The 24,474-nt window shown below is 48.9% G+C and overlaps 1 protein-coding gene across 5 annotated transcripts; it reads left to right on the forward strand.

Moving 5' to 3' along the window:
• On the forward strand, positions 1-24,435 carry PIK3CD (phosphatidylinositol-4,5-bisphosphate 3-kinase catalytic subunit delta). 5 transcript variants are annotated; one of them, XM_039564125.1, is made up of 26 exons: positions 1-59; positions 2,513-2,651; positions 2,898-3,115; positions 6,736-6,809; positions 7,173-7,336; positions 7,963-8,191; positions 8,586-8,815; positions 9,626-9,805; positions 10,456-10,605; positions 10,898-10,987; positions 11,692-11,913; positions 14,796-14,892; positions 15,202-15,332; positions 15,945-16,004; positions 16,204-16,371; positions 16,868-16,989; positions 17,144-17,287; positions 17,873-17,972; positions 18,818-18,996; positions 19,189-19,298; positions 19,870-19,948; positions 20,191-20,358; positions 21,023-21,146; positions 21,331-21,476; positions 21,670-21,802; positions 22,344-24,435. In XM_039564125.1, exons 5-26 carry the CDS (start codon positions 7,196-7,198, stop codon positions 22,479-22,481), a joined length of 3,141 nt encoding a protein of 1,046 aa, XP_039420059.1. In that variant the 5' UTR covers positions 1-59; positions 2,513-2,651; positions 2,898-3,115; positions 6,736-6,809; positions 7,173-7,195; the 3' UTR covers positions 22,482-24,435. The 5 variants fall into 5 exon arrangements, with proteins under 5 accessions (XP_039420059.1, XP_039420060.1, XP_039420061.1 ...); XM_039564126.1 differs by having other exon boundaries at positions 2,513-3,077; XM_039564127.1 differs by lacking the exons at positions 2,513-2,651; positions 2,898-3,115.
• Positions 24,436-24,474: the final 39 nt, after the last annotated feature.

Below are 24,474 nucleotides of genomic sequence, written 5' to 3' on the forward strand. Positions count from 1 at the left end.
GTGCCGGAGCGGGGCCGGGCCGGGAGCGCGGGAGCCCCGCAGCCCCCGGGACCCCCCAGGTGAGCGCCGGGACGGGGACGGGGGGGGCTGGGGCCGGGGAGCGGGGCCCGGGCGGGGCCGGGGCTCCGGGGTGCGCGCCGGCGCTGCGGGGCCGCCTGCGGCAAATCCCGGCTCTGCTCGGGCGCCCTTAGCAAAGAGCGCTGCTCCTCGGGAAAAGCGCCTCTGCTTTGTGGAGATGGGGGCTCTGCGGAGCCGCTGACCTGCGGGGTGCGCGGTGGGAGCTGCTCGGGGGGTGCCCTTGGCGCCGTGTCCCCTGTGCTGGTGGCAGCGCTGGGATGGAGGGATGGATGGATGGATGGCAGGCAGGCAGGCAGCGGGCTGGCTGTTTTGTCCAGTAACCACTCATCACCTGCCGGCCCACCCCACGGGGTGCTGGTGAGCTCTGGTGCTGCTGGTGAGCTCTGGTGTCTGCCTGGCCTTTAGGGTAGGTTTGGCACATGGCACCTTGTCGCCACAATTGTCACTCCCAGGCTTGAGGAGTGGCAACACCCGGTCATCCAGACCTTCCCTGGTGTAGGACTTGTGCTGCCTGGCTCAGTTGTTCACAGCCATGTGTGTTTCTGCTGTGGGTTAGCTTTGGATCATGTTTTTGGCAGGGCATGAGGGAGTCTTTTAAGAGCTCCCAGAAGAGAGTCTCAAACACGGTGCACTGTATGTGCCTGAGATGGGAACCTGAAAGTTGAATGTCATGATAGAGGTCATTAGAAATGCATGACTTATTTTTTGTTCTCATCAACAAGATGGACTCGGGTTTCTGGTATTGTGGAGCAATTGGGAACAGTTGAAAAAGCCTAATTTCAGCAACTTCTTTCGTTTTATCACAACTTCCTCCAACTCCCAGGTTCTGCCTGTGTTAGCAGTAATAGCAAGAGTGCAAGGATCTCACATCACTTTGCCAGCATTTAAGAGTTACAACATCCTTCATGAGTTACAGACTGTACTTGTGCATGTGAGAAAGCTGAAACACGGAGGAGTTCTTTGTTTGCTGTTGTGCAGCAAACAGTTGTCAGGTTTGGGAATGGAACTTTGCACAGTGTTGGTTTTCAAGCTCTTGCTTTAACCACTAAATGTATGGTTTCCCACTAGATAGTTCCTCAGGCAATACTGTGAACTTGCCTAAAAGCTGACTGGAAGTTTCCACCAGAGAAAGGTTCTCAGTCTCCCATCAGATGCTTTTCTCACTCTCTGGTGTCTCTCTGCCTCTCTCTCTGGTGATACTGTTTTACTCCCAGAATGAGGAATGGCTTTACATCTCTTTTTCTTGCTTTGCATGAACTCCTCTTTCCCTCCCTCTGGCTACTGCTTCTGGTGGGATCTAAGGTTCTACTGAGCTTGAATGATGGGAGATGGCTCTGATGCTTTCCTGGAGCTGGGAGCCCCAAAAACTGCAGCCTGGTTTTATCACCACATTCTCCTTTCCTATCTCTTCTCTTGCTGACAACCCCTTTGATCATCAGCCCTGCACACAAACAAGGTTATCCCCAGTTCAGATCACATTAGTGTAGTTCTGCTTCCATTACTTTTCCCTGCGAGCCTGTTCTGTGGGAGTGTGTGTGTGTGTAAGGGGGGCATTGAACAATCTAAAAGCTCAAAGTAGTCTTTATTTCATAATGGAAAGGGCCCAAGCCAAGGGATTCTTTAGCCCCAGTGGTTGTGTAAAGCTTGATCCTTGTAGTTTCCACATAGCTAGAACATTTCCATGGAAGGTGGGAAAATCCATGGTTCTCCAGTGACATCTTGATGCACAGAAGATGCTGATTTTTGTTAATTAAGTGCTGTTTTTTATCAGTGCCTCTGGTAGGGAAGAGGATGCTCTGTAGTGTCTCAGAGGCCTGAAGGGTTAGGTCTGGGCATTTTCATCCCTTGTCCAGGGAGAGTTCATGGTACATGTACATCCATCCAATGGTTTGTGTAAGTAAAAGTCAGATTAATCAGGGGCTTAGAAATCTCTAAGAAAAGGCATTGTCAAAGCAACATAACTGTGTGTCTGGTATGTAGAGCTGGATGAACAATGAACTGCTGTTGAAAGAATGAGTGAATCAGTGCAGGCAACTGTGTGGCAGGATAGGAGAGATCAATGTACAGAATGGAAGCTGATAATAAGAAAACAACTTTATTTAATTTTTATATTTGGTAGAAGTCATATAATGGTAAACCAAGTAAAGGAAATTTAAACCCTAAAACTAGGGTTTGAGGAAGATAAAAAGCCAGGCTCTTGATTTTAGGAGTTGCTCAGTGCTTGAATGGTTCCCCACACCTTTCCAAGGGGTCCAGAGTGGTTTTCCTACCTAGTTCATGAGCTGAGTTTGACACATGTGCGTGTGTTGAGGGTGGAAGCACAGACAGCTCTGGTGCAGCTCGGGTTTGTACTGAAGGTGCAACCCTGCCCAGGAACTGAAGGAGAACAGTGATGGCCTAGTGGCACAGCTGGGACACTGATCCTGTTTTACAGAGGGACTCCTGGAAGTTGGAAAGGAAAGGAAGCACATCTGTTGGCACAAGAGCAAAGTCTGACCTGTTACTGCCGCTTACGCCAGTGGGAAGCAGCTCCAGCGTGGTTCTGCTGTGGGATGAAGTGACTGGCGCTGGGTGTGAGTCTCCAGCAAACCCTGCAAGGGGGCGGCCCCCTCCCTCCCTCTGTCCCAAACTCCCACGTGCAGGTGCAGTTTGGCACACTTACCTGCTGCAGGATATTTCCCAGTCTGTCTTGAAGGGCAATTTGTGTGTTAATTTTACTGTCAGTCAGCACTCAAGTGACTTGACTTGTCTGCAGTGTGGACTTGTTTCACCCTGTGATCCCAACCAAAAAATCAAGACCGAGCTTAAAACACTTTCAGAACACACTGAAGTGGCTGTGGAAGCTCCGAGCTGGTTCACGTCTGCCGAGTGTCCTGATTGTGTGGTAAAGCCATGTCAAACACGTGTGTACTTCAAAATTCCCGTGGTCTCCTCCCCCAGCCAAGCCCATGCCTGCAATGAAAGTGACTTCCTGCAGTCTCCCACGCAGCACATCACCTGTGAGCTCTGCACTGCTCATTTCCTATAAACTCGAGAGGTATTTTGGTAGTCCTGGGGTTTAGTAATTTTGCAATTTGTTTGTGGGTGTTTGGGCTTCCGTGTCTGTCTGATGCTGCAGCCTCACAGAGGTTTGGGGGATGCTGCTCCATGTGTCATCTTGCTGCTTTTATTTTTTTGTTGGTTTTTACCTTTTCCTCTCCAAAGCAGTTGCATGTTGTAAACACCAGAGCTGTGGTTGATAAACTTCATGAGAGGAAATTTGTGTTAGTAAGTTTTATGTCGGCTGCTGGCTTGTTAAATACTGCCTGGGTGGTTTCAGATGTGTCCACTGCGCCCTGACACTCTTCGTGAATTTACCTTTCCTCAGATTCCTCAGCTGTGTTCCCTCCTATTACTGATGTCATGCCTATATTCTCTGCATGGGATCCAGTAAAATTGAGGGTTTATTTCTGTCCTAGTGCGTGGACTCGTCCCGTGTGCACATCAGCTCTGCCTCTTTGGTAAAAATACACATTAATTACCTTCACACTAATTACTGCAAGGGGAAAACCCTAAGGAGGGGAGAGCAGCCTGTAGCTTTCCTGCAGAGTAAAGAATAATGAACTGAGGCAAAGGGCACAGGGGAAGTTGTGGACTTGCCTTCATCTAAAAAGTGGAATTTCGTCTCATGATTATTTTCCTCCACCACTTTTCCTGCCCAGTGATGAAGAGGTCTGGGCATTGTATGATAGGTTCATTGCATGTGTGACTCTAAGGAAGTGATTCGTACCAATGGATTCATCTTTTCTGATTGCTCCCCAGGAAATTATTCCACACCTCAAAATTAATGGGGGATTATGGAGCAATTGTGGAGTCTTTGCTGCTTGTGCTGGTCTGAACCAGAGGCAGGAGTCAGTGTGGAATGGCTCCATGTGTGTTTCATTCCTAATTTCCTAATTTTACTTTCACCTTAAAAAAATATTCCACAGAGCAGAAATACCTGTGACAAGGGGAGTAGACTTGAGTTCCCTGGGAACTGTGTGGAACAGCTTTGTGTTTGGACCCATGGAAATCCATCCTTGGGCGTGTTCTTGGTGCCTTGGGGCCTGTGTTGTGTGACAGTGGCGCTTCCCTTCCTCTGGCACGGTCTGAGAAGTCCAAGGCACCGCTTGCTGTGCAGAGTTTGTTTATCTGCAGCCTGAAAGCAGCAGCTGTGGTGGCCCCACAGCTCGGTGGGCACAGCCCATGGGGAGCAGGCACAGCCCATGGGGAGCAGCAGCTCGTCCCACAGCTGGGCTCTCCCCTGTTTTGTGCCTGGCTGTGCCTCACATTGTCACAGCCAGCCCTGAGGTCCCCATCCAGCGTGCAGGAAAGGAAAGGAAGGAAAGTTCCCTTCCTCCTTTTGGGAAGAGGCAGCAGCGTGTACCTGCCTTGCTCCTGAAACCGGTGCTTGAGGGCTGTGGGAGGTGTGGCTGGCGGGAGGAAGAATTGTTACAGCAAGGTGTGGGTGGGGGAATGTGGAAGTATTCTAGCAAGAAGATGTTTTGGGGTATGTTGCAGCAGGAAGGGTGAGACCCGGGAGTGTCTTACTGTAGAATGTGGGTAGCTGCAGCCCAGTGTTGATGAGGAGGGTTCTGTGGGGGCCTGGGTTGGTTCTGTGGGTTTACATCCCTGTAAAACACAAAATTCTGTCTCACCGTGGCTTGCCCTGGCTCTGAGGGATACACAAGTTGTACAGGAAGCTAGTTTGTCAAGTGTAGATTGATTAACTTGAACTTCAGGCTACCAGACCTACAAGTCTGAACCCTACCATGGTATGAGATTTCTAACACTAATGTGTCTGCCCACCAGAATGAGAGTCTGAGATTATGCTGAGGCTTTAAAAATGGACAATTATATTGGAGAATGTTGGGGTTTTTGTTTGAAGACTGCTGCAGTGAAAGACAAAGAGTATATCTCGAACAGCTCCAGTAGTGTAAACCCTGCCAAAAAGGAGTGATGCTGCATTCAGCTATTCATAAATGGTAAATGACCCAGAGAAAAGGGAATTGTAATTACTTACACACGTGGGGTCAAGATAGCGCAAACAAGGTTAGAGCCTGGAGAACTCTGTTCAGTTTCCCAAGGCAAAGGGGAAGAGGGAAGTCAGGTGGTGCAAAAGTACCCATCTATGCAGAGCTTGCCTCATGTAAGAACTGCCACACTGCATCAGATCTGAGCTCCAACAAGTCGAGCATTCTGAATTTAGCAATAGGAAGGGGAGAGACTTGGTAAATGATGTATTAGAGGTGGTGAAAGTCCAGAATTATTCTTCCTTTGGTATATTCACTCCAGGTTCTGTTGGAAAAATCCTGCATCCTCTAAATCAGGGAGTTTGGAAAGACAAGGTGTTGAGCTTGAACTGACATTGTAGTGCTCATGGCTTAGAGAGGTACTTCATATTCTCTGGGATGTGGTGCCAGATAGAAATCCTCAGCAGAAGGAAGCAGCTCAGCCATTGCTGTGTCTGTCTCTGCTGGTCAGTAGAGTTGTAGTTTGCTGATTTAGGCTGAGGTGGCAGATACAGCAGAGACTTGCTGTTTTTATTGTTGATGAGCAGAAAACAAGGCCAGTTTGTTTTGCTTTATTCAAATTTGTAACCCCTGCCTCCTCCCCCTTGCTCCCCTCCCTGCTAAGGCCCGGGGGGGTGTGGTTTGTGGTCTCTCTATCCGGTGGCTGGGTGATGCAGCCTGTGTGCTGAGGAAGCAGGACAGATAAAACATGGCTCATATTTCTGGGAATCCTGACCTCACTGCTGACAGGGAAGTGGTGTGTTCCCAGGACCTGGCAGATAAGATGCTGGGCTCCTTGTGCTGAAGCCCAGGGCTGGCTCATGAGGAGCTGCCAGCAGGACTTTGTGGTTTGGGAATTAGCAGCACTTCGCTCAGCTTCTTTCAAAGTCTCTACACCCACAGCTGCAAAGCTGTATTTAAAGTTGTGAATGGGGAAATTTTGTGCTGGTTTCATGGGCTGAGGGTAAGGGACACAGACTTGCTCAGGGCACGTGCAGGGCTGGGTTTGGAGCCGTGGCCGTGGAGCACCTTCCAGGCTGTACCACTGGGATGTTCCTCTGCTGACCTGGTGGAAAAATTCTGGTGAGAGGGAATTGAGGTGAGCTGGTTTCCCTGCTGAGGTGGTTGGAGAGAATTAGAGCCACTTCCCTGTCTCTTGCTGGGACCCAGTGCCAACAGTTCCAGAGTCTCCCAGCACGTGGGGACACCACACTCTGCCACTTGTCATCTGTGCAGGAAACTGGAGATTTTATTGCTGTAGTATTTTGCTTGTGGGCAAGTGGATGGAGACTTTGTTACAGGCCTTTTTGAGAAAGGAAATGTCTGACAGGCTTCTGGTGAATGCCTTTTGTTTCATCCTGTGTTTGAAAACAGCAGTTTGTACCTGATAGCGTTCAGCTTCTTGTTCTTGTCTTTGCATTCCTTGGGTGTACTGAAAATAAATTGCAGCACCCTGCCAAGGGGTAGGCTGCAGATGGAATTAACAAACCTATTCTGATTGCCTCAGCCTTCAACTTCATTTTTCTGTACTTGTAGAGGGGGGATGTACAGCAGAGTATTATTTGTTTGTGTGTATAAAAATGCATGCATACTTGGAACCAGCAACAACTCTTTCTCCCTCTTGCAGACTGGAACTGAGCTCTGGAAAAACAAAGTGGAGCTTGGAGCATGTGGCCTGAGGATTGCCTTACACAGCCAGGGGTAGGAACTTACTGTTTGTCTTGGCTGCTTGGTCACAGATGAGCCATTGGGACAAGTGTCTCTGTTCTCCAGAGAAGATAATTCTCCTATTTCTTAGTCAAATGCAGATGTAGATGTTAATTCTGGCCTAGAAGAGATTAAGAGAGGGTTGCATTGAAATAGAAGCAAATGCTGTAGTTACATGTGGCTCAAAGGCACTGGAGTGGAATTTTTACTAAGGTCCATGTTTTCCTGAGCTATAAGGCTGTGCTGACCTTCCTTTCTTTGGGTTCTTTTGCACATTAATTTCCTACAGAGTCCAGCACAGAACTGAGCAAACAATGTGTAGTCAACATCAACAGATTGTTTTCCCTTTTCTTGCAGGTGGTAGCTAAGCAGTGAGCAGGATGCCCCCAGGCATTTACTGCCCTACGGAATTCTGGTCCAAGGGGGAAAACCAAAACATCCAGGTGGACTTTTTGCTGCCCACAGGCATATACTTAAACCTCTCTGTGCCCTGCAATGCCAGCCTGGGCACCATCAAGCAGGTAACAGCCTTGTACCAGCTGTTAGTGACAGGTCTGTGCTACAGCCAGAGGCCCATCTGCTCCAGAGTTTTGCCTCCAATAGCAGGCACTTAGGATGAGAGTGAAAAAAGGGGTGTGAAGTCATGTGAAAGTGCTATCTACAGGGAGAGAAGGATCTTTGGGAACCGGATAGTGTTGACAAGACTTGAGAAGCTCTTGGCTCCTGTCACAGATTTCTTGTTACTGGGGGCAAGTTACTTAACCCAATTTTGCTTCCAGTGTCAGTAATTGCTCTGTTTCACACGGCCAGAGGCAGCAGGTGCTTACTGTGAGGTATTCAGGTGGGGGTTATTTAAATGCTCAGGTTGAGGGATTTACATTGCTTGAAACAAAAGGCAAGCGTGAAGAAAGGAAGTCAGTTAAAGGCACCTGCAAATAAACCTACCCAGCCGTTCAGCACGAGCTGGAGCCACCAGACTTGGCTGAGGAGCAGCCTGGGATTGCAGGTCCAGGAGTGCTGTGAGGAGCTTGGGCTGTGCTCTGCCTTTGCTGTGTGCTCAGGGAGAGGTGGTGGGTGGCAGCAGCAGAGTGAGGGCAGGGGCAGGCTGGGGCGGCGCGGGAGGCTCACAGTGTGCGCTGCCCCGCAGGTGCTGTGGAAGCACGCGCAGTATGAGCCGCTGTTCCACATGCTCAGCGACCCCGAGGCCTACGTGTTCACCTGCATCAACCAGACGGCCGAGCAGCAGGAGCTGGAGGACGAGCAGCGCCGCCTCTGTGACATCCAGCCCTTCCTGCCCGTCCTGCGCCTCGTGGCTCGCGAGGGAGACAGGGTCAAGAAAGTCATCAACTCCCAGATCAGCCTGCTCATTGGGAAAGGTCAGTTCACTGGTCACGGCAGGCGTGCTGGCTGTGGGTGGAACGTGCTCCTGTCCCAAACAGCCTGGCTGCCTGTGGGACAGTGCTGGAGCCCTGCTTGTGCGCTGGGACGTCAGCAGGTTTGGTCTCCAGTGGATGCAGAGAGGGAACACTATGTGTGCAGACCCAGGGAAGGTGATGCTTCCTGCTGGCAGAGCACTGGGGTGTTGAGTCAGTGCAGTTCTACATCATAAATAAGTGACTGCTGGTAGCTTGGCTGACTCTGCCTTTGGCCACATGTTAAATACGTGTTCAGGGAGTCTCGAGACTCTTTCACAGATGTTTGAGGAAAAGGCTTGTTTCCCCCAAAGGCTGCAGATGCTTATTTTGCCTTCCTCTCTTACTCTCCACTCAGGTTTGCACGAGTTTGACTCTGTGCAGGATCCAGAGGTGAGTGATTTCCGCACCAAAATGTGCCAGTTCTGCGAGGAGAAAGCAGCAAAGCGGCAGCAGCTCAGCTGGGCGGCGTGGATGGAGTACAACTTCCCCCTGCAGCTGGAGCCCATGGCCAAGGGCCTCGGGACTGGCTCTTTGCAAATCCCCACCAAGAACATTTTTGTCAACATCAAGTTCCAGTCTGGCGGGGTAAAGCACAAGGTTTTCTGTCACAGTGTTTGATGGTTTGTGCTTTTCCTTTGGAAGCCTCTGTGTGTTTGCAGACAGAATAATGTGTGCCTGGACAGTGTTTCCATGTGTTCAGTGTTCATTTTCATTCTCCAGATTCCTTTGCATGCAGTGGTGGTTGGGAGGGAGACTGAGCCTCCAACCGAGGGAGCTGTTCTCCCTCCTGAACATGCACTGGGTGTGCTGGTTAGCTGGAAGCTGAGGTTGCTGCACGTACATGGGGTGGAAAGCTTTTTGGATTTGGGTAGGAAAGGAGCATAGAATCCAGTACTTGACTTTCCTTTGGAAGCTCAAGAGCCTGCCTCAGCTCATGCTCAGCAAACACTGCTTGCAGGCACTGGTCTGTGCTGCCCATGGGCCCTGTTCTTGCCTCGTACCCTCGGTTCGTGTTTTGCATGTTGTGCCTGGGCATGGAGCAGGGTCACCCTCACGGGAGAAGGGCCTTCCAGAGCAGTGTGTTTGAGCACGGTGACCCTTACAGCCTCTGCCTGCTGGTGGAATGACAGTGGGAAGGTTTTTAGTGACTGGCAACCACGTGAACTGGTGATTCTGCTTAAACTGAAGTTCCTGATTTCCAGCCTCGTGCTTGCACTGCTGAAACTTGCTCCTGCCCAGTTTAGCAAACATCCCTAGTTATCATTGGCTAATGTGTGTGTGATTGCACCTTCCTATCCTGCTCCTCACTTCCAGCAGCAGGAATGTTGTTCCCTGTCTGTGCCATTTCAGCCCTTTGCTGGTATCTGACAGTTTGCTGTGTTGTTGGGATTGCAGGAGAGCTTCACGTTCCAGATCTCCCCCTGGGAGTTCCCCATCACCTTGATGAGCTATGCTATTAAGAAACAGGCTACTGTGTTCCGCCACGAGACCGTGCAGAAGCCAGAGGACTACACCCTGCAGGTGAACGGGAAATGTGAATATCTCTATGGGAACTACCCCCTCTACCAGTTCCAGGTGAGCGTCGTGTCTTTATCAGTGAGTCTGTTCCCACATGGCCTTCCCTTGCTGGGGGTGTGGGCTGGGACATGTTGTCAAGGAGACAGTGCTGTTTACAGGAGTGCAGCACATCAGTGACAGGACCTGGATGCTGCTTAGGGCAAAGGGTATTTCCAGCAACCTAGAAAATTCCTATTTTTGGGGGGCCAGTGATCTAAGCCTGTCCCTGGGTGCTGAGTGCTGTGTAAATACATTTAGAGGCTGTGGTTCTGGAAGTATCTGCTTGCTTGTATGGTGAGCTGAGGGTTCTCCTCTTGAAAATTGGGCAAGCAATCCTGAGTCATGTGCTCCTCTGGCAGGGCAAACTGCTGCTGAGAGTGCTGAATCCTCCTCAGTGTTTTCCCTTAATGCAGCCATTTGAGTCCATTGATGAAATGCCAGCTATAAAAGGCACTTCATATTCTCAGTTCTGGCAACATGAGCCCAGCGAGTTGCAGGTTTATAAAGCAAGAGGAGATAATTGAGAACTGGAATTCGATTGTTGCTGGGTCCTTCCCTGACTCCCTGCACGGGTTCCTGCCTGGGCTGGTGCTGGTTGGCGCGGTGGCTCTGGCCAGGCCCGGGTGGCTCTGGCCGGGGTGGCCCTGGCTGACCCTGTCCCCTCTCAGCACATCCGCAGCTGCCTGCAGCGGGGCCTGACCCCCCACCTGACCATGGTGCACTCCTCTGCCATCATTGCCATGAGGGACGAGCAGACCAACTGCATCGCCAGCCCCCCAAAGGCGGCCTCCAAGCCCCCTCCACTCCCCAAGAAAAAGGTAAAAGGGGACCCCTGGGGTCACCCTGGGCTCGTTTGTTGGTGGACGTGCTGATCTTGGCTGGGAACAGCAAGTGGGTTCTCCCTGCCCTTCTCAGGACAGGTTCCTAGCTGGGGTCTAAGATGGGAATTCCCAGCCAGCCTTCCAGCCCCTCCACAGCTTCCCTGGTTGTCCCAGGCCTCTTGCTCTTTTCTGTGGGAGCAAAAAGCATGGAATGGGAGATGAGTTCTGGTGCTGGCTTGAGAGGCCTTTGTTGCATCTATTTCTGATTAGAACCCTTTTGTCTTTCCAGCCGAACTATGGCTCTCTCTGGTCCTTAGAGCAGCCTTTCTACATCGAGCTGGTGCAAGGCAGCAAGGTCAATGCAGATGAGAGAATGAAGGTGGGTACTGGCTCACTCTGGGGGTTTGTACTTTGGCTTTCCCAGTCACATCCCTCTCGTTTGTGTGGGGAGGACAGTGGTGGCTGACAGCATGATCTCACCTGCTCCTGTGGGGCTTCATTCAGCCTTTGGGCAGTTTCTGAACTGCAGCACAACAGGAATGGGGAGGGAAGTGGCCGGCCAGCAGCCCAGCATTAGAAAAGCTGCTGCACAGCAGACAGAGCTGCTGCCCTGAGGTAATGGCATTGTACAGTGCTGGGCAGGGAAGCTGAGCAGCAGAGCAGGGGAAACCCAGCTCTGAGGAGAGAGTGATGGGAGAGGTGGTGACTGGCAAAGGGAAGGCAGAAAGCAGGAGGCAGCAGAGCCCTGGGATGTGCAGGGTGTTTGCCATGAAGGGGGAGCAGGAAAATGAGGAGAAGGGGAACAGCTGCTCTTTGGGAAAGGAAGGAAACTGGGCAAGAATGTGTTGCATTATTCAATATGCAAGTCTGCATGAAGTGAGAAGGTAACAATGCACCTACTGAAGCAGAGTAAAGAGAGAGAGAAAGGAACTGGATCTCAATGGATCAGGAAAGAGATGGGAGCAGGACACCCTGTTCAGGGGAGCGGCTGCCCTGTCCCATTCCTCTTCCAGTGATGTGTCTTCAGCGAACAAGGCAAGCCCCTGTGGATTCATGGTGTCCTCTTATTTTTCCTGCCCTCAGCTGGTGGTGCAGGCAGGTCTGTTCCATGGCAATGAGATGCTGTGCAAGACAGTGTCGAGCTCGGAGGTGAACGTGTGCTCAGAGCCGGTGTGGAAGCAGCGGCTGGACTTCGACATCAACATCTGTGACCTGCCCCGCATGGCCCGGCTCTGCTTCGCCCTCTATGCCGTCATCGAGAAGGCCAAGAAGGCTCGTTCCACCAAGAAGAAGTCCAAGAAAGCTGTAAGTGAAGCCAGCCTGGGGCTGAGCCAGGCAGGCCAGGGCTGCAGAGCACAGGACATGATTCTGAACCAAGTGCCCTTTGCTTTCAGAGAGCTTTATGTTAACAAAAGCTTACAGAGTAATGGCCAGTAACTTCTTCAACAGGAACAGGAAGCTGAGGAGTGGCTGCCTGTGAGAAAGGCTGTTTATATGTAATTTCTTCTCAAGAAAAACCATTAAGAAACATACCCAGCATCTGACTGGACCTAAAGAGGAATCACTTGTGTTGGTGTCCCTGTTTCACTGTTCCGCAACTTCCTTGTTTTGTAGTTGAGGTTAAACCACCACCTGTGTTGCATTTTCTTTCTAACAAGGTCTTTCCTGCAAATCCCCAGTGCAGCAAATTACCAGCCAGGGAAGGGGAATAAACTGAGGAATGTTAACACTGGTTATGGCAAAGCTTTAGACAACGTAAAGTGAAAGTGCAGATTCTTCAAGGTTACTGTTCAGGTGTTGCAAACTGAGCATAGAAAGTGTTAAATCACTTTGGAAGCTCTTGATTTGAGCATCTTAATCAGAGGTAGTGATATTTCTCACTTTCCTCAGCTCTATTCCAGAACTTCTAGCCCATTAACGATTTAGTAACTAAAAGGAGATCCAAGTGCAGCCTGTAATTGAATTGCTGGTTTCCCAGAGCTGTAACTTAAGCCTCAAGCTCTTCGCATGTGAGACTTTTCTTTATGAGCAGCAAAGGCATTTGTTCCTCTGCAAATTATTGTTTCTGTGACCACAAAGACACTGTTCTCGTGCCTTAAGGAGAGGATTACTCATGCCATCTGTACTAGAGTGCAGAGGAATGAGGCACTGATGAGTGTGATAGAGAAGATTTCAGTTCTGCTCACTCCTCCTCACTGTTGGGAGGTTCACTGAGCGTTGTTGTGCTGACATCAGTGGAGTTCTCAGGGTTACTGTGCAGTCATGTCTGGGAGCAACAGCCAGCTCATGAATCCTGCTTGTGGGGACCAATTTCTGGGTTGAAGACTTCAGACTGGAAACATTTTGAGGCCAGGACTAGGATTAACAGTTTTATTGTTGGGTTTCTTTTTTATTTAAGAATAGCAGAACCCCAGCTCCTGCTGGAGGTTTTTGTTGGACAGAAGATCTGATTCATCCACAGGCTGGATGTTTGTGGTCACACTGGAATAATTTTCTGTTTTGAAGCAGTCAGAAGGAAATCTTGCTGTTCTGATTGACAAAACACAACCAGTCTGTTTAGCTGAGTTGTTAAGAGGATCTTATTCATGTGTGTTCTGGTGCTGGGGAAAGGTGGATGCATTCTGATGAACTTTTAGTATAAAATCACAACATTCACTAGAGCTGAGCACTGCAAAAGAATTTTTCCCCGTGGTGAGCTACAGCTCTGAGTGAAGAAGCCAGAAATCATTTCAAATGGTTGGTAAGGGCAGGTTACAGTCAGAATGCACTCTGATACTTCGTTTGTTTGTTTTGATTGTTAATTTTTTTCCTTACTCGGAGGTTAATTCCATATATGTTGTTTTTATGCAGACTGTCCAGAGCAGATAGGTGGGACTAAATCATTTACTACCACAAAATCAGGCATGTTTGCAGGCTGACTGGATGAGTCAGAGGGTTAATGTCACCCAGAGGGTTGGCTTTCAGTGTTTCTCTAAATCAAGCAGGAGATGTCTGTCTTCAGAATGCTGGATCCTTGTTTTTCTGGACCTTATCCACCAGAAATCTTGCCTTGTGTTTTGGCAGGCTTTCAGCTGTGGTTAGATGTCATTTACACTGTTAGAAAAGGTTATTGCTGGCAGTGGTGTTTTGTTTGGCTTTTCCCTGTGATCTGGAAGTTGATGTGTCAAACGGGATTTTACTGAAGGTACTTGGAGTAATCAAATCAGCTCCAAGGTTTGCGAGAGGCTGCTTGGAAGTGACTCATTTTGTCACGTTAGAGGGAAATGGGGTCTCTGTTACCTCCACCAAGTGCCTGACCTGTGGGGTAAGGCTGCATTGTCTGGTATGCCCCAGTGGAACCAGATGTCTCACTGTGGTTCCTTCAAACGTGACACTGTTTGTGGCTGCGTCGGTGCAGAATCTCTGCCACGTAACCCCTTTTACACTCAGTTTCTGTGCTTGAGCCTTGGTGTGATCTGAGCTCTGAGTGCTGTTGTATGAGGTAAAGTGTTCCATTTGGGGAACCTGGAAAGCTTAGGTCACTCATGGAATGTGTGTCTGCTCTGGGGCTGGGAGCTGGGTGAGGGCAGGGGACAAGTTCTTTGTCTTGGCCATGTCCTGGTCACTTCACTTGCTGGAGTCTCCCTCCTCCAAAATGAGTCTGGGTTGGATTTGTGGGGTTTATTTTGGGGGTGTGGCAGGGGATTGGCAGCATAAAGTTTGATTTCTATAGATAGTGTTTATTATTGTACAAAGGAGCCAAGCCTTTTTTTCCTATTATGAGCTATTTCTAGCATCCTTTGTTTCGTTTTCCAAAGTCGTTCCTACTCCACGTTCCCTGTTTCAAAATTAAAGTTCTTCTCCTTCCCCTCAAACTGTGAAATATATGAAGTATGTCACAGCTTCCTAAAATACTGAGTGTACAGTAGTAAGGCCTTATTGGAAACTTAGAGATTCTTCAGCTATGCCAAATATCAGGTGGTGAAGTTTTAGGCACATTTGTGGGGAGTGTTTGGTGCCATTTAGCACTACACAAAAGACCCCAGGTTTTGGCAAATGCCCGATGCCATCTTGTACTCTTAATTTAGAGAGCTCAGCAGGTCAGCAGACAGGATGTCCCTTTGCAAGGGGATCTCTCTCGTTAGTCCTTCTGTTGCCCTGCTCCAGCTGGGCAGGTGCAGCTCCCCACGAGCGCTGTCTTCCCGCAGGACTGTCCCATCGCCTGGGTCAATGTGATGCTCTTCGACTACAAGGACCAGCTGAAAACGGGGGAGTGCTGCCTGCACATGTGGTCCTCCTTCCCAGGTATGGCAGGAGAGGGAGCTGCTGTCCTTTGGCATCCTTAGTCTGCACCAGGAAGTGGAGTGGTCACTGCTCTGTCCTGTGATGGCAGCTGGAGCCCTGCCAAGACAGGGCTTTGTTGAGCTTGGCTTTGCACATGTGACCTGAGAGGTGGCCACTCACCTAAGGATGTCACATGCCCCTCACTGGGGAGAGCTCAGGAAGGTGAAGTGCTTGCGGCCAGGCAGTGCCCAGGGACGGTCTCTGCTCTGCTTTCTGCACCAAAGCTTCGCAAGATTTGGGCTCATGGGTTTTATGTACTTTGTTTTTCAGATGAGAAAGGGGAACTTCTGAACCCCATGGGCACAGTGCAGTGCAACCCCAACACTGAGAGTGCAGCAGCCTTGGTCATCTGCTTCCCCAGCGTGGCAGCACATCCTGTGTATTACCCGTCCTTTGAGCAGGTGGGGCACAGGGACACTTTTCTGGGAGGCACAGGAATTCCCTCACTGTCCCTTCCAGTAGGGAAGCTTTGGGGCAGCCATTGACAGGGACTGGCTGCAAGCAAACTTGATGAATAGATATTGTTGGACCTTTGAGTGAAAACTTTTCCAAGCTGTGAATTACTGAGGTAAAGCTGCTCTCATAGATGAGCACTTGTTTAAAAAATGGGTTTAACTGAGCTGCCTTCAAACTGCATTAGGCTCTGTAGGAAGGAAGAGGAATAAAGGGGAAATGAGTGAAAGTAGGCAGCTCCCTCCCTTTCAGCAGAGTGGTAACATGCTGTGTGGGGTGGAGATTTTCCATCTGTCACTGCAACTGGCCAGACAACTGGAAGAAGAAATGTGCCTGTTACAGGGAAGAAAGGGGATCTGCTCTGCCAGAGACGTGTCTGTGCTCCCAACGAGGCAGGGGTGGCTCAGAGGCTGGAACAGGCTGTGCCAGGGAGAAGGGGGAGCCCAAGCAGAGGTGGCAAGTGGCTGATCTCCAATGCAGCACAAATGCCTGAAGTGATGGTGAGCTGCAATTACAGAGGAACTGAGGAGCCTTTCTCAGACTCTTTATTTGTGTCCCAGCTGCTGGAGTTGGGGAGGAATGGAGAACAACCCCGAGCTGCACCAGAAGATTCTGAGGAGGTGAGTCTTCTGGCATCCGTTTTCAGCTGCCTGCAAGCCTGGTTTCATGGACCAAGTTGTTTCCACCTTATGCCCCACCCCCAGCATTTTTCACCAAACTGGGTCATGCCCCAGTCCTGCAGGGTCTCCCTGAGCTGAGCAAGTCCTGTGGTTGGGACTGAGCCCTGTGTCTGCTCTTTCCTGTGCTTGCTGTGAGCAGAAGTTGCAGCTGAAGGAGATCCTGGAGCGGAGGAGCCACACGGAGCTGTACGAGCACGAGAAGGACCTGGTATGGAAGATGAGATACGACATCCGTGACCAGTACCCACAGGCTCTGGCCAAGCTGCTCATCATCACCAAATGGAACAAGCATGAGGATGTTGCCCAGGTGAGGATGTTGGGGCTGGCAGCCAGGGCTCCCTTTCTGATCCATCTTTCAGTGTCCACATTCCTGTGCTGTGTTTGGGAGCCCAGCTGAGCAGGGGATGTTTCACAGTTTTCTCAGGGAAGTTCCCAGCTGGTACCAGCTGAGGTCTCATTCTTCTGGGCTCTGTTTGGCTCTGTGGGCTGTCCCAGATTCATTACTGGCCAGCAAGGTCTTGTTTATCCCTTCAAGAAACTGGAGGCAAAAAAAAAAAAATCTGTTTAATTAATGGGAAAAAAGAGATCTGGATTGAATATTCTTAAATGGTAGTGAGAGATCAGCACAAGCCACCTCAAGGGATCAGTTTTTGACCTGGTATCTGCAAACTTGCTGTGAGGCATCTATAAATAGTGACCCCCTCATAAGGAGCTGCTCTTTCATCAGTAGAACTTCAGATTCACATCCATTGTCATAAAAACCTTGTTCCTTCTTTCTGCTATTTTCTTTTTGGTCATTCCAGATGATTTCCCTGCTTCAGACCTGGCCAGAGTTGCCTGTCCTGAATGCCTTGGAGCTGCTGGATTTCAGCTTTCCTGACCGTTATGTTGGTTCCTTTGCTATCAACTCCCTGAAGAAGCTGACGTAAGTGTTGGCCCCCGGGGAGAGGCAGCGCCCTTTCTATTTCTGCTCAGGGCTGTGAACAAGAGTGACAGCCTTGTCTTTACAAAGGGCTGTTACAAGTACACTTGTGGCACTGAAGATAAGGTTGTCTTTCATGTTTCCTTTCTGTCCACAGGGATGATGATGTGTTCCAGTACCTGCTGCAGCTTGTCCAGGTGCTCAAGTATGAATCCTACTTAGACTGTGAATTAACCAAGTTCCTGCTGGAAAGGGCATTATCCAACCGCAAGATCGGCCACTTCCTCTTCTGGCACCTGAGGTGAAGAGCAAATGTTTTAGGCTTTTTCTTAGTAATCAAGTGAAACCAGCATTTACTGGGTCCTTCATTGCTCTGTGAAGTGGGAACTGCTGCTTTTTACCTTGGGTGACTCAGTAAGAATTATTCCAGGATGACACAGTATAGTTTTTTTGTTCATTTATTTTTGTCTTTTGTCATTGTAGTGGTGGTGTTTGGGTTAGGTTCTGTTTTTAGAATTTATATATATTTGTGAATATATACACACATGCATGTGAGCTGGAATTTGCTTTGGGTTTCCATGGCCCTGTGCCAGCTCTGAGCCATAAGCTCTGAACTGTTCTTGCTCCCCAAGTGATGTTCTCAAAGGAGGAGTTGGTGACTGAGTCACCCAGAAAGATGTCTCATCACCTCAAGCAATGGTTTTCCTCCATCACCTTCTGGGCTGGGGATATTTATTTTCCTTCCCCATTACAAAGAATCTAAACAGCAGCCAAATATTCTGGTGTGTCCCCCCCTCCTGGTGCTGGTGTGAATGGGAGCATGAGTCACTCCCTGCAGTGAGTCAGCACTGCTTTAACCTCCCTCCTTCCCTGCCTCCCTCCCCAGGTCAGAAATGCACGTTCCTGCCGTTTCCCTGAGGTTTGGCCTGATCCTGGAAGCGTACTGCCGGGGCAGCACCCACCACATGAAGGTGCTGATGAAGCAGGTACAAATTGCTTTGGGCCAGAAGGTTGCCTTCCCTCTTGCTTGGGGCTGGTTCTCAGCTGTTGGCTTTCCCAAATTAATGTCACCAGTAATAAATACAAGAAAAGCCTCGTAAAGGGCTGTGTTGGTTTTGGCGTGTCCTGGAGATCCCCAGCACGTGTGGCCTTGCTCCTCCTTTACTCACCCACACAGGCTGCAGTCTGTGTCTAGAATGCTTTGAAATGGTCAGAGCACTGCTGTTGTGAGGTCAGATGGGTGAGGTGCTGTTCGCTGGGAGCTGATCGAAGTTGGCTGATTCAGAGCAGGGGACTTCCTTTCAGTTGCTGTGTGCAGGTACTCCTGGCATTTTCCCACTCTGAAACCTCTCTTACCTGTCAAGGGTCACTGTACCAAATTCAGAAGTGAGAGACTCATCTCTAGACAAAGTTGTAGCCAAGCTGTGCCCATGAGCCAGTGCTGGTTCTTTTCAAGACTGAGCAGCACTTTTGCACAACCAGAACTCCCCAGAAGCACTGAAGGACAGGCTGGGCTCTAGGTCTCATCCTCACTTTTCTAGCCAGTGCACCTCACTTCTTCCTTTGGTGCATGATAATGTGCTTTATTCCTGCTGCAGTCATTACCTTGCAATGCATTTGTACCCAGCAGAGTATCCACAATTAATTATGGATCTTCCTCAAGCAGATATTACTAAATTTGTTTTGTTGCAGTATATGAAATTGCTACAAATTGAAGAGAAAGTAAGAGATGGAATCAAGGTTTACATTTCACAGAAAATTTTAATGTTTTTTAAACTTTCTCCAGGAATTTCCTATTTGTTAACCCTGTTTCATCCCTCCCTTTTTTCAGGGAGAAGCACTCAACAAGATGAAAGCTCTGAATGACTTTGTGAAAGTGAGTTCTCAGAAGGCCACCAAGCCTCAAACCAAGGAGATGATGCACATGTGCATGAAGCAGGAAACCTACAGGGAAGCCCTTTCCCACCTCCAGTCCCCCCTGAACCCCAACATTATCCTCGCTGAAGTTTGGTAAGGAAGAGATCTGCACTTCTGAATTTGTGCCAAAGGCTTTGTTTCACTCTGGAGCCAGGCTTTGGGTTATTCCAAGGTTCTTTCCTTGTGGAAGTCCCAAGTCCATCAGTCGTTGCTGTAGGACTGGCAGCTTGGATGACTGATATTTTAATAGATGGAAACCGATGGTAATATTTTTATTTCCTCTAGTGTGGATCAGTGCACCTTCATGGACTCCAAAATGAAACCATTGTGGATTGTGTTTAATAATGAAGAGACAGGTGGAGGTGGAGTGGGTATCATTTTTAAAAATGGAGATGGTAAGTCTTCATTATGCCTGTGCAAATGTATCTTTTAGTCTCAAGTATTTACTGTGGTGGGAAGGCCTAAATATGGACCATTAAGATGTTGTGTAAATGAGGACCTTTAATGTTTTTGGGTGAGTTTTTTGGCAGTAATCTGAAGACATAATAAACTCCCCTCTATATTTCACCTGCTTCCCTCTTTCATTAAGATTTTAGTGCAGTGGTAACTGGATACCCTTGGACAACAAAACCAAACCTGCTGTGGGGTGTGAAAGAGCTCTGCAGGGTTGGGGTGGCTGCTGCTCACTGTTGTGCCCAGAAGGGGGTTTCTGAAGTGCCACACTGACTGCCATGGGCAGAGCTTTGGCCAAGTCAAGTAGCCTAAACCGCTGCCAGTAAAAATCCTGTGTGAGCTGAGGCTCTGGTGTGTGGTTTTACGTTGTTACTGCCCCAGCAAACACTGCTCACTGCTGGTCTTCTTTCCTGGCTCAACCAGCACGTGACAAACGTGGCAAAGGCTGCAGGCGCAGAGCAGGGGGGCTTTGGGAGGTACTTATGACCCTTTTTCCTCTGTAATGCTGCCCAGATCTGCGCCAGGACATGCTGACTCTGCAGATGATCCAGTTGATGGACATCCTGTGGAAGCAGGAGGGCCTGGACCTGAGGTGAGCAGTGTGCACACAGTTGTCCTCCTGCACTGATAGATCAGGGGTGGTGAGGCTGTTTTCTCTGCAAGCTCCAAGGTCTGTCTGGTGTTCTGGGAGCATCTGGGCAGGTTCTGTGGGGCTGGGGAATAGAACTGTAGAGGAGAAAGGGAGGAGACAGGCCAGGCAAGGGAAAGCTTAAAAGTCAACACCACCCACTTGTGGGCAGGATTTCAGTGGAAGGGTTTCTTTCATCTCTGCAGGATGACCCCTTATGGCTGCCTCTCCACAGGAGACAAGACGGGGCTGATTGAGGTGGTCATGCATTCGGACACCATCGCCAACATCCAGCTCAACAAGAGCAACATGGTGGCCACGGCCGCCTTCAACAAGGATGCGCTGCTCAACTGGCTCAAATCCAAGAACCCGGGGTGAGTGGGTGCAGCTTTCCCTCCCTGCTTCCTGCCTTGCTCCTTTTCCCTCAGCTGTGCACAGCTCCAGGCTCTGGCTGCTCCCTCATGTGGATCCATGTGAGCCTTGAGCAGAAACAGAGGCCTCTGGGTTACTGTTTGCAAGCTCTGTTTGATCTCTGATAGCCTAAGGCAGCTCTGACCATGGGCTGGACCCAAACCTTGATCCAGAGATACAGGGCCAGCTGGAAGAAGGGCAGCAGGAGTAATGCCAGAACTGGGAGGTGAAAAAGGAAGCCGCTGTGTGGCTTGGGGGGTTACTGGAGAGGAGGAGAGCAGCAAAGCATCAGTGCTGTTCTGGCACAGCAGGGCCCTAACAGGAATCACTCTGGGAGTCCTGTGTGTCCTTTGGATCCATGGATATATAGAAATGAGTTAATTTAGTTGAGACTAAGTCAATTCCATTGAGATTGTGGCCACAACCTTATTCAGATCCCTTCAGCTACAGTCAGTTATTGCAGCTCGTTTTTGTAAAGCAGGGGTGGGAGTCCTGCCTCCAGAGAGCACTACAGGAATCCAAACGAGCTTTCCTCCCTTCTCCTGCAGCTGAAAACAGCTTTCCCCGTGGGGCAGTACTGGAGTCCAAAGTGAAATTATCTTTCACTCTCTTTCTTGCCATCTCTAGAGATGCCTTGGACCAAGCCATCGAGGAGTTCACCCTGTCCTGCGCCGGGTACTGCGTGGCCACCTACGTGCTGGGCATTGGCGACCGGCACAGCGACAACATCATGGTCCGGGAGACAGGGCAGGTAATCTGGGATTACCTGAGCAAAGGAATATTGTCTCTTCCCAAAGGAGGGCCATGGGCAAGGTCATTTTTCTCTCTCCCAAAACCCTATGGTCGTGATCTGCTGAATACAGTAACTGGGAAGTAACTCAACACCAATCAGCTAAAACAGGTAATATTCCAAAAGTATTTTTTCTTATTTTCAGCTGTTCCATATTGATTTTGGTCACTTTTTGGGAAACTTCAAGACTAAATTTGGTATTAATAGAGAACGAGTTCCTTTCATCTTAACCTACGACTTTGTGCATGTCATCCAGCAAGGAAAAACTAACAACAATGAGAAGTTTGAAAGGTAAGTGCTGGGAGTTAAACTTCAGCTTTTTAAGCTCTAAATTTTTAGTATTTATTTCCACCAATATGCAGCCTCTAGCTGCCTGTACACATGAAAGTAAATAAATTATTAACTGGAGAGAGTATATAGCTTTGCTTTACAAAATGGTTGAGTTTACAGCCTTCATTCCTTCACCTCATCTACTCCTGCACAGGTTCAGGGGTTACTGTGAAAGAGCCTACATGATCCTGCGGCGCCACGGGCTCCTCTTCCTGCACCTCTTTGCACTGATGAAAGCTGCTGGGCTGCCAGAGCTCAGCTGCTCCAAAGACATCCAGTACCTAAAGGTAAGAGGCAGAGCCCAGGTAAGGAGTTAAAACTGAACACCTGATCTTGTGGCTGGGTGAGGAGAAGGGGGTTCAGTGTGCAAGGACAGATTCTTAGAAGCAGATGAGCTCCAGGACTCACTGTTGTGAGTGGATGCCCAGGGTCCGTGTGCAGGACATCAGAAATGCCAGGTCCTGGTCCTCGGAAATCCCTTCAGGTTCTTCACCATGAAGGCAGCAGGTGCCAGCTTGCAGGGAAGGAGACCCAGCTCTGGGCTCTAATTTCCTAGTTTGCCTCCTGAGTTACAACCACCCATCCCTGGCAGCTGCAGAACACTCTGTACAAGAGCAATACAGAACCTGCTCTTTCCCTGCACCAACATAAGCTGAGGGTCCAAGTGTTTATCAGAGAAAAAAACCCCTGCAACTACAGGAACAATTAAAAACAACTGATGGCAACTCCATTCCTCCTTTCAATGGAGTAATTTCTTATAAATAAACATCTTACTGGTTGAACAGTGAATTGTTCAGTTGTGCACTGATTTATGCCTCTTGCCTACAGGACTCCCTGGCCCTTGGGAAAACTGATGAGGAGGCACTGAAGCACTTCAGACTGAAGTTTAATGAAGCCCTGCGAGAGAGCTGGAAAACCAAAGTGAACTGGCTGGCACACAACGTATCCAAAGACAACAGGCAGTAGAGCAGGAGCCTGCACCTGCTCAGGAGAATGTAACAGCCCCGAGTCCAGCACTGACTGCCAGGTTCCCAAAGACAGAAGAATGGTCGTGTTGAAGATCCCCCACCTCGTTCCCAGAGATCAGACATTGCTGCATGACTGAAAAACTGTTGGCCTGTCCTCAGCCACACCACGGTGGCTGCCGTAGATCTTTGGGGGACAAGGGAGAGGCTTGAGGCAATAAAACTCCTGTGTACAGTAAAGGTAGGTAGAGGTACTGCACCCTTAAGAACTCCTTAAGCTTCAAGTACATCTTTCAATGGAAGAGTTGAGGCAGTTGTAACATCCCTCCAGTGTGCTAATGTCTGTATTTCTATTTTCTTGGAAATTTAGCTGAACAGAGATTCCCCTATGCCTGTAGCCCATCTTCTAGGTCACCACTGTTACAGCTTAGAGGCATTAACTTCAGCATGTGGTCACTCTTCCTGCCCTGTGTCAGTGTCCACCAAGGTGGGTCAGCACACAGCACACTGAAGCTGACTTGGACAAATGGTTTTACTCTGCCTTGAGACAGGATAAGGACATCCCAGCTGTGATATTGCTTTCTGTCTGCTCCAGAGGCCAAAGTGTTCTGAAACTGAGCTGGAACTCGGCTATTGCTGTCTAGAACTGATGGCACAAGAGCAGCTTTGGAGTGGCCACTGGATCAGGTACTTACTTTGCTTTCCCAAGTTAGGCTTTAGTTGACTCTCAAGTAATTCCTGCATTTCTGCATTTATTTTGGTTTCAAACCTGAAAACGCTAAGATTGCATTTTCAAATTAAAGTACTTACTGCTTCTTTTTGTAAAAGATGTTACGCTGTGAGGTCTGTTCTGGTTTGGATCTATCCATACAAACCCTCTTGCCTCTCAAGCACCTGTTGGTAGAAGCAGCAGTTCTGGCATGGAAGACACCTCATTTTGATTTACTCTAACCCTGGGAAAGCCCCTTTCCTACACTTCCAGATGATACTGTGACTGAAGCACTCAGGCTCTAACAGCTGCTTTGGTACTAGAGAGAAATACTGCAGGATTTAGAGCTCTATGCAGGCTGATCAGTGAGAAACAGTCCTGTGCCTCTGCTCCATTTTAGAGAGTAAATATTGCTATTTCCTTGCTTATTAAACTAATTTGCAGAGCAGAAAGTATGCAAAAAAAAAATCTTGGGCCCTGTGCAAGGTGAGATGCACTGAAACTACACCCCTGATCAGGTTCTTGTGGAAGGGAAGACACTACAATTCCAGAGCTGGAAAAGCAATTCTCTTGCAGTGCCAGAGCCTGGTGTTCAGGATGCTGCAGCAGTGGGACCCTGCTCTCCTCAGTCCCTCCCAGGTCTCACAGCAGAAATGTCAGGCCCTCAACAGCTTTTAGAGCAGTGGCTCCCGTCCTGTCCCTCACTTTGAGAAGTGCAATAAATAACACAAAGGTGTATCAGTGGCAAGAACTGAGCACAGTTTTACAGAGGTTACTTAGTCTGGAAACCTGACTTACCTACAAGCAGTAAAAATTCCGTGAGTCATCCTGTGGACCTTCTTCCTTGTACACCCTGGGAGAGCATCTTGGATAAATCTGACAGCTCTGTTGACTCCAAATTCACAAAGCAGCAGCTCACCTGATGGTTTTCAGTAAGCTGAATTGTACTAAAGATTGAAACTTAAATAATTTTCAAAAATATTCCATCTCATTACAAGTGGCTTCTCATTTTTATAAATATGCTCAGAATGATAGACCTATTTCTATTTATTTAGAGATGTTTCTGTCATTATTTTTTTTTTAACTCTGTACAAACTGATTGTGCTTATTCTGTTGCCTTGAAAAAAGAAGTATTTTTTTAAGCCAAATTGTGGTTCTGCAAGAAGAGAATGTTTACATGTTTAGCTGTTCAGTTGCTTTAGGTACATGTTTTGTAAATAAAAAATATTGACAAATTGTACACAAATGCTGCAAAGTCCTTCTGTGCTTGAGAGCAATGACCACA

The sequence above is a fragment of the Corvus cornix genome, chromosome 21 (genome assembly GCF_000738735.6).
Source record: "Corvus cornix cornix isolate S_Up_H32 chromosome 21, ASM73873v5, whole genome shotgun sequence".
Taxonomy (NCBI): domain Eukaryota; kingdom Metazoa; phylum Chordata; class Aves; order Passeriformes; family Corvidae; genus Corvus; species Corvus cornix.